Raw genomic sequence first — 8,652 nt, 5'->3', positions numbered from 1 at the left:
GGTATTGTCATATCATTAAAAAAGCAATGGGGGGGGGTGTGGGAAATGTGGGAGTTAGGGTCTGGCGCTCGGAAGATATTGCGTTCTACAGGAAGATAAAACGTAGGCAGACGGATGTGACATCATAAACCCAGGGTATAAAAAGCGGTGTTATACAATAATAAATGCCATTTTCCATCCATCACATTGATGTCTCTGTGCAGATGGACCGAGCGGCCTGGGGTTGGCCGCTGTGTTTTTTGTCCCTGAGCCAGGTCGTTAAGCATCATTAGGCAACATAACCCAGCTTCCATGGGTGCTGAGCAGCAGCAGGGGGACTCTATACAGCAAATGAGGAGAGGCAATTTTAAGGAGCCAAGTGATGGACATTATGCCCAGCAATAGATAAGCCAATGTAATGAATGCTTTAACCAATGGCTATGACACACTGACCCGATCTGCCATTATTTCAACCCTTCAAGCCCCTGCTGGGCCCCAAAAATGACTCCGGTGGTTTGAATTCGGTCAAAGCCAAACACCGCGCACTGCTTGGTCATCCTCCCCCCGTCGGGGGAACGGGGGAAGAGAGTGGAGGGACACAAGTGTGAGAGCCGAGCAACCAGGCCTGTGAAAAACTAAGACAAACAGCCTGGGAAAGCAAAAGTTGAGGCTGATTGAAGATTTGCCTCAAACACTCGCAAGACAAAACTATGAGTCACAGGGTGCTTTCTGTGGAGGCCGAAGCTGATAAGGCTGCCCGATGTATCTGGGGGAGAGAGCCCTGTGGAGATGGGACGGCTCTGCCCTGGGGCACCTGGGCAGATTTCAAGGGCCATGTGTCCGGTGAACGACCTTTGCTTCATTATCCACGAAATGCATATTAAAGTTGACACCCCTCAATATGCTAACGAGGGCTGTCCTGATCATGCGAGTGACATCATCCCATGAAACACCTTACCCCTCCCTGTACATGGGATACGTAGGTCTGTGGGTTGACCTACGGGATGGACCCAAGGAAAGTGGGTATAAATCAAAGGGGAGAAGAAAGGGCTCTCTCTCTCTCTCTCTCTGCCCCTCTTCCTGCCCCCGCCCCGGCCGTCTGGAGAGAGCAGTGAAGCAAAGACGACGGATGCCAGCGAAGAAGATAGCTGCCTCCTGGAATCCTCGCCAGCAGGAGCAGCGCAGGAACCCAGACCGGTGATCTGTACTCCCCCATTCCCTCTATCTCCCTCTTTTCCTTTTTTCTGTTAAGAAATGTAAAGCATATTATATTGCTTGCCACAGCTTGCTCTGTACTTAGCCAGTTATCATGTGTTCAATTAGTGCATTGTAGGTAGTTAATAAATGCTTGAACTTGGAGACTTGTTGTCCGCTCCAATTGGGGATTTGCGAATCTGAGTCACTTGTCCCCCTCGCTGGAGCGGGACGTGACAACAAGGAAAACTCATAGGTTGAGATAAAATAAACCAGTTTAGTGACTGTAATAAAACAATAACAATAATAGAAAGTACAAATGGGTGATGCACAAGGCGATTGCTCAGCACCCACCGACCGATACCCAGCCAGCGCCCCCGACAGAACGGAGATCCTGCCGTCACAACACACAGCTCTGGGGCTGTGTTTCCTCCCAGCTGGAGAAAATTAACTCTATCCCAGCTGAAACCAGGACACTGTTGTAGCAGATTAAAGCTACTCTGCGAGTGTGGGAGAGAACTGGACACGGGCGAGCAAACGCTTCAGGTGACCACAAAGTGGGGCAGGGCAGTCTGGAGTGCTTCTGTCAGGACCAAAGCAGGTGGTCGGGTGCCTGTGCTGGGGTGTGTGAACGCTCTGGGACGAGCTGGGGGGGTACAGGAAGGTGCTGAGGGGAAATGATGGGTGCCTGGGGACACCCTGAGAGGAGCAGTTGGCCAATGGCGAGCTGGGTCCCTACCCCCCTGCAGTGGAACCTTGCCCCACCCGGCCTGGGTGACGCATCACTGTGACCCCCTTTGTGACACGCTTCTGTGTGCCCCCCGGCACCGTATCTAAGCAGTGCTGCCCCACGGTGTCAGACAACACGGGGAAGGGACAGGGCAGGAGCACAGCGAGGAGACTCCTGAGCACGGCCCACGTCTTTTCCCATCGCTTCCTAAAGCTGAACCCCCCACGGTCCCTCAACCACTTCCCTCCATTTTTGAGGATGGCAGAGGGAGTCCCCAGCAGCCCCAGGGTGGTTTGGGAGGAGGTGGGGGCTCTCCAGGAGAGCAGCTCTCTTCCAGAGCCCTGTGAGGTGTCCACAGTCCAGACCCTGCAGATGGGTGAGTAGAGGGCTCCCCAGGGCTGGCTCGATGCCGGGACCCCATTTCCTCGGCGTGGGGCCATTTAAAGCTCTTCGCCACCTGGGAGGCTCGTTGGGAAGGTGGCACGTCCTACTGACTCTTCCTTGTTACCTGTAGGCGAGACACTGACGGAGGAGGATGCAGAGCTCACAGAGCTCCAACCAAGACGGGATTCTGAGAGCACCTCATTGCTTTCTTTGCTTGACAGCAGCGACATGACAATGGTAATGAGCTCCCAGGGACCCTTGTCCATGGCATCAGCTTGTGCAGCAAATGGACCCAAGGATGGTTGAGCTGATCAGCCGTGCAGCACCGTCGGCATGCTCGGAGTGACACGTCTTCCCCCCATCCCTCCTCCCGTAGGTGTCTGGTGAATACCTCCAGCCTTCTCAGAGGATGGACATTCTCCTCGTGGCCATTGAGGCCTTGACGGCAGACGATGCCAGTGACAGGCAGATGGGCAGTGACATCGTGGACATGGCCGTGAGGGACCCCGCGTCCTGGCTGATGAATGTAAGTGCCCTGTGGCTGGACTGTCCTTCCATGTCAAGTCTTGTTCTTCCCTCCTGCCCTAACACAGCTCTCAGGCACCCAAAACCCATTTCAAGGCAGCAGGGAGGGGTGGGAATGGCAGCACCATCCTTACCCATGTCCCCTCCAGGTGCCAAAAGTGATGAGATACATCCACAAAAATGTGGAGCACGTCTGCACAGAGCCAGCCCGGAACAGCCTGGACTCACTGCTGCTGCTGCTGACCAGCTGGAGCTCCAGGGAGGTGGTCAGGAGCCTGCTGAGCATCTCTCCAACATGTGACAGGTACTGGCCCTGACAGCTTTGAGGGCTTGTTTCCATGGGGAGAGTGGGCCAGAGACTCTGGCTGCCAGACCCACGGGGAACTGCGGGATATCCCCGAGGAGCAGGGCTCTCCATCCCACCACACTTCCCCCTTCAGCCAGAACTGGCCCAAGCAGAGCCCCTTTCCCATGGGAACAGAACCTCACCCCCCTCTGCCTCCCCGGGCACCCCGAAATGAGGGGGTGGGCAGGGCCAGGGTCCAGAGGAGCCCAGGCAGCCCCACTGACCGAGTTGGCTCTGGCTCTGCAGCGCTGCCATGGCCATGTGGGAGGTGATGATCTCCATGCCCTGGGATTTATTGACCATCTTGTCGGAGCTGGTCAGCGTGCTGGAGGACTGCCGGGAGCGCAGGGTGTTCAGCTCTGCCGTGGATGACGCCTGCATCTACCCCTTGGCTGTGAGTGACCCACACCCAGCCCCAGCGCTCTGCCTTCCTCCTCCTCCTCCTTCCCCTGCTCAGCACCAGCAAGACCCCTGTGCCACATGCTTGGGCCCACCCCATACTGGTTTGGCCCCACCAAGCCTGTCCCAGCACAGGCAGCACTCTGCCCTCTCCCCTGCCTGCATCCCCCTGCCCAGCTCCACAGCCTGAAGACCCCAGGAAGGGGAAGAAACCAGAGTCAAGGTGGTTGCTGGTCCTGGGTCAGAGACGTGGGGACTTGGAGGTGGTTTCAGGCGGAGAGGAGACATTTCCCATGGACCGTGCTGGTGGGGAGGAGGGAGCCCTGCAGCTCTGCTGGTCTCTCACCACTGTCTCCGTTTCAGCTCCTAGTCTGCACTGACATTGATGACAAGGACTTTGCTGCCCTCTACAGTGCGCAGAGGTTCCTGAGGCATCCCAGCCCGGTGATGCTCTCGCTGGTGCTCACGGGCCTCACCACACTTTCAAAAACACCCGAAACGGTGAGCGGGGGGTCGGCAAGGGGAGACACATTGGTATCCGGGGCCTGGGGGATGCAGTGGCTTGACCCTGTCCGGGAGGATGAGGGGTGATGGCTCCAAGCACCCTCCCTGCTCTTGGGAGGGGGTTTGGGGGTGCCTGGGGGGGTGTCTTTCACTGCTTCACAAGAAGGTGGCTGGTGTGTTCTGTACAGGCAAGGAAAATGCTGGTGCTGCTGCCCGACATCACGGAGAACTTTCTGGCAGCCAACGCTGATGTCAGGATGAAGGCCCTGATTCTCTTCATCAACATGATGGGTCACATGAAGAGGGAAGAGGCCAACCTCATCTCCCTGAGGCTGGCAGAGAAGCTCCTGCCCCTCTTTGATGATGTAAGTCTGCCATGGGAGCCTGAGCAGAGGCGATGGGTGAAAGATGGCTGCCCTTCAGTGCGGCCATGCGGGAAGCATTTGGGCAGGGGTCCCCCCCTTGCTCCTCTTGCGAAGCCTTTTGGGGTTGCTCTTCTCCCCGCTCCTCATCCGTGGCCTTTCAGTGCTCTGGGGCCGTTATGCTGCAGCTGCAGGTCTGGCCGATGGCTCCTGGTTCAGGATCTGATCCCGGAGCAGCTCCTCTCCCCCAGCCACGCTAACGCCCCTGCTCCCCGTGGGTGAGGAGTGGCTGGTGCTGAGCTGCGTCTGTCCTCTTCCCTGCCAGGAGTGCAGCCGGGTGCGGGAGCTCTCCATCCGCCTCTTCAAAGACGTGATGAAGACCATGGTGGGGAGAAACAAGAGAAAAATGATGAAGACAGCACAGAGTATCCTGGTCCCACTGTTATTCCGTATGAGTGACAAGGTTGAGAGCGTGGCCAAGGTGCAGTGACCAGTGATTGGTGTCACGGGGAAGGGTGTGCTGACACCACGGGGGTGGCCAGGGCATGAGGGACAATGGCAATGTGTGTCACCCAGGGTCCTGCTGCACTGGTCCCAGTGCTGCAGAGATGGAGGGGGAGGTGGGGACCACCCAGCCCACAGGAAGGGTCCCTGCAGCCCCAGCACGAGCAGGGCCAGAGAACCTGGCACAGACAGTTCCCTGCTCAGTTGGGGCCAGCTCCCAGAGTGCAGGATGGCCCCAGGAATGAAGGGGCATCCAATCCCAGGATCACCCCGTGCCCCCAGCTCAAAGCCAGGACCAGAGCAGGAGGATGCCAGGTCTCCTTCCCTGGGCTCTGGTGCCATCTCCCAGCCTCTGCTTCTCCACAGGCTTCCCGGGACACCCTCAGCGCCTGTGGAGACTTCCTGGGCTGGAGGACGCTCAGCTCCATGGCCAAGACATGGCAGACAGACCTGATTGGACAGTGCTTGGTGAGGACACCCCCCAAACCACCGGGGCGGGCTGGACAGGGGCTGCAGCCGTGCCAGGGGGGGCTGTGCTGCTCTGCATCGCCACCCTGCTCCAGCCCCGCTGCTCCAGCTGCACCCTCCTTCCCTGCCCTCCAGCACGCAGCCCCCAAGGGCTCTTCTCCAGGAGAGCCCGACCCAGCTGGGCCCTGTCAGCGGGACAGAGGGGTCTCTGCACTCCCAGCCCCCTCTACCTGCGGCTCTCTCTGGCCCTCAGCCCCACGAGGCTTCTGGCTGGGAGACGGGAGTCACTGGGAGGGAGCGGGGGTGCTGGCAGGAGGGACTGGTCCGGATGGCTGCGGAGGGTCCGTACCAGCCCTGTGCCCTTGTGCTCCCTCAGATAACACACAGGAAGAGCAGGGTGGACGAATACCTGCTGCAGTGCCTGCCCTACTTGAAGGATCCTCAGGCCACTGTGCGGGAGGCAGCCGTCAGGTTCATCGGTGAGTCCCCAGGGACCCATTTCTGGCCGCCTGGCCCCAGTTCCCACTGGTGTGCTCACTGGGGGTCTTGCTGGGTCCCACTTCCCCCTTGCTGGGGCACAGCCCTGCCCAGGGGGAGCAGAGCTCTGACATTAGCTCTGTGCCCCAGGTCTTGCTGTGCGGCACCGGAGGACCCTCATCCAGGAGAGTGTGGGGGACATCTGTGATGGTGAGTAGGGGACAGATCCCGGGCAGGTGCTGCCGTGCCCAGCCCCGCCCCAGGAAAATACTCCAGGGGCAGACGAGCAGTTTCAGGAGGGTTTTTTCAAGAGCAGTTTCACAAAGTTGTTTGTATCTTAACACATAGGTTAGCATATCTCTTTAGTAAGGTCTTGAAATTGGAGGAATTTTGTTTTCTCACCAAAAAGGAAGGGAATTTGTGGGGAAAGAACAGCCATCCCTGTCCTGCCCCTTGCCAGGAGACTGATGATGTCCAGACTCCACACTGGGATGCTCAGATCAATACACGGGCTCGTTGAGGCTGCACACAACTCTACACCCACTCGTACAGCAAATGAAAAAATGACTCTGAGACCTGGCCCAGTCCTGAGCCCCTCTGTGTGTCGGGGGCACACGGGTCATTCCTGAGCAGCAGCTTCAGCCGCTCTGGTTCTCTCACTGGCTCCTCCTGGCAGGGAAGGAGATGGCTGGGGTTGGCATGGGCTGGGGGAGGTCCTGGGGGTCCCTGCGGGCACTGGGGGCTCACGGCTGCTCTGCTCCCTTCTCTTGCAGCGCTCCTGCCCTTGGGAAAAGACTCGGAACTCTCCATCAGGTCCCTGGCAGCTGAGATCGTCTCAGTCCTCACAACAAAGCAGAGTCTGACATCAAGATGGAGCCTGCGGTCGCTGTGCTGCTGGCTCTGATGAGCCTCTGAGACACCAAATGCTCTGGAAAAAGGCTGTACTGGAATAATGATTTTTTTTAAATAAAGGTGGAGCCACAAGCCGCTGGGACTCCGTAGCGTCCTTCCCACGGGGACCCCCCTGAATGTGCCTAGCACGGTCCCCCCCGGCCTCTGCCGCTGGCCCCAGGACCGCACACCCGCACCCAGCCTGTAGAGGAGGAGGAGGAGGAGGAGGAGGAGGAGGGAAGCTTTAGCCCATCCTCCCCCTCCCGAGACACCTCAGGGCATGAAAAGACACTGACAAGCTGGCACATTGCCATTTATCCCAGCACCAAAATCGTCTCCTGCACTGGGGAGCTGGGCTGGTTTTGACTAGTTGCTAGAACATTCTGGGGTCAAATTGGGGGATTCTGGGATCCAAAGAGAATTTTTGGGGAAAAGTGGGAGGATTTTGGGGATGCCGGTGGAGATTTTGTGATAAAACTGTGGGATTTTGACATTCAGGATAGATTTGGGGATGAAAAGTAGGAATTTAGGGGGTTCTGAGGCTGATTTGGTGTCAAACTGGGAAATTCTGGGATCAAAAGTGGGAGATTTGGGTGTCAGAAATGGGAGATGTGGGGGTCAAACATGGAAATTTTGTGGTAAAATTGGGGGATTTGATGGTGAAACGTGGATCCTGGGGCCATGGATGGTTTAGGGGTGAAAAAGGGGTTTGGGGGTCTCACCCTGCAGCACCCAGGTGAGGGTGGCCCCGGTGACGGTGGCAGCGCTGTCCCCCACCCCCACGGCCTGGAGGACCACCCAGGTGTCCAGGGCACCCATCAGGGTCTGTACAGAGCCTGCCCAGTGCTCCCAGTCACACCCAGTTACTCCCAGTTACTCCCAGTTACCCCCACCTGCCTCCCAGCTACTTCCCAGTCCTTCTCCTTAACCCCCAGACACCTCCCAGTGCTACCCATTTACCCCCACCTACACCACCTCCCTCCCAGTTACCCCCCAGTCTCTACCAGCACTGCTCTGGCTCCTCCCAGTGTCCTCCAACCACCTTCCAGTGTCTCCAGTCCTCTCCTGGTGCTCCCAGTTACCCTCCCAGTCCCCCCAGGTCCCTCCTAGTAGCCCCCAGCTGCCTCCCAGTGCCCTCCAGTGCCCTCCAAGCAGCCCTTCTGGTGAACTCCAGCCCCTTTCCAGTTCCTCCCAGTAGCACCTGGAGTACCTCCCAACACTAGTACTGGAGGTAGTTGGGGCTGATGCTCACGGGGTACACCTGAGGCAGCAGCATCTGCTGAGGGGGGACACATGGAGGGGGGTGGGGGGGCTCAGGTACCCCTGGGACCCTCAGGGACCCCAAATCAGCCCTGTGGCCTCTCCAAACCCCATTTGCCCCCCCCCCCGCCCTAGTCCCTCCAAAATCCCCTTAGCCCCTGCCCAGATCCCACGGGGCCCCCAGTTCTCCATTTTTCCCCCCAAGATTCCAACAGTCTCCCCTGAACCTACCGGCCACCCCTTCTCTTTTAGAAAGTATTAGAGAGTCACTGAAACTCCACCTGACTTGATACTCTAATTTAATTCCTTTTCTCCTTGGCTAGCTTCAATCTGGTCTGTTGTTAAGCTCCTTTGTGATTGGTAACGGTGATGATTAGTAGGATGTAAGCTAAAGGTTGGCATATTTTTAACCATTTTTCTTGCTTCTGAACTCTTGAATTTTCACCTTTGTCTTTCCTAGTGGGTTAATGAGACTATTCTAGTGCCACTTGTCCAACAGATCGAGTCTGTGAGCACTCAGATGCAAAGAATGGTGTGTCCAGAGCTGCAGATTGGAGGCAGGATGGGGCTTTGGCACCCCCTTCTTCCCCCACTTTGCTTCATCCCTTCCCCCCCCCAATTCCTTCCCT

The 8,652-nt window shown here is 57.6% G+C and overlaps 1 protein-coding gene and 1 long non-coding RNA gene across 2 annotated transcripts; one reads left to right on the top strand and one right to left on the bottom strand.

Moving 5' to 3' along the window:
• Positions 1–1,418: 1,418 nt before the first annotated feature.
• Positions 1,419–6,090, top strand: LOC113490740 (maestro heat-like repeat-containing protein family member 7). The gene is made up of 11 exons (XM_026867315.1): positions 1,419–1,719; positions 2,117–2,524; positions 2,664–2,813; positions 2,962–3,116; positions 3,405–3,552; positions 3,921–4,058; positions 4,250–4,426; positions 4,749–4,904; positions 5,294–5,395; positions 5,772–5,874; positions 6,023–6,090. Exons 2-11 carry the CDS (start codon positions 2,516–2,518, stop codon positions 6,088–6,090), a joined length of 1,206 nt encoding a protein of 401 aa, XP_026723116.1. The 5' UTR covers positions 1,419–1,719; positions 2,117–2,515.
• A 6-nt stretch (positions 6,091–6,096) lies between these two features.
• On the bottom strand, positions 6,097–8,270 carry LOC113490741. The gene is made up of 3 exons (XR_003400296.1): positions 8,255–8,270; positions 7,965–8,042; positions 6,097–6,713 (listed from the first exon to the last, which is right to left on the bottom strand). It is a non-coding gene; the product is annotated as an uncharacterized LOC113490741 (long non-coding RNA).
• Positions 8,271–8,652: the final 382 nt, after the last annotated feature.

This window comes from Athene cunicularia, unplaced genomic scaffold (genome assembly GCF_003259725.1).
Source record: "Athene cunicularia isolate RWA unplaced genomic scaffold, athCun1 SCF_26, whole genome shotgun sequence".
Classification (NCBI taxonomy): Eukaryota; Metazoa; Chordata; class Aves; order Strigiformes; family Strigidae; genus Athene; species Athene cunicularia.
Note: the sequence above shows the minus strand (reverse complement) of the source record. Positions and strands in the feature narration are given on the sequence as shown.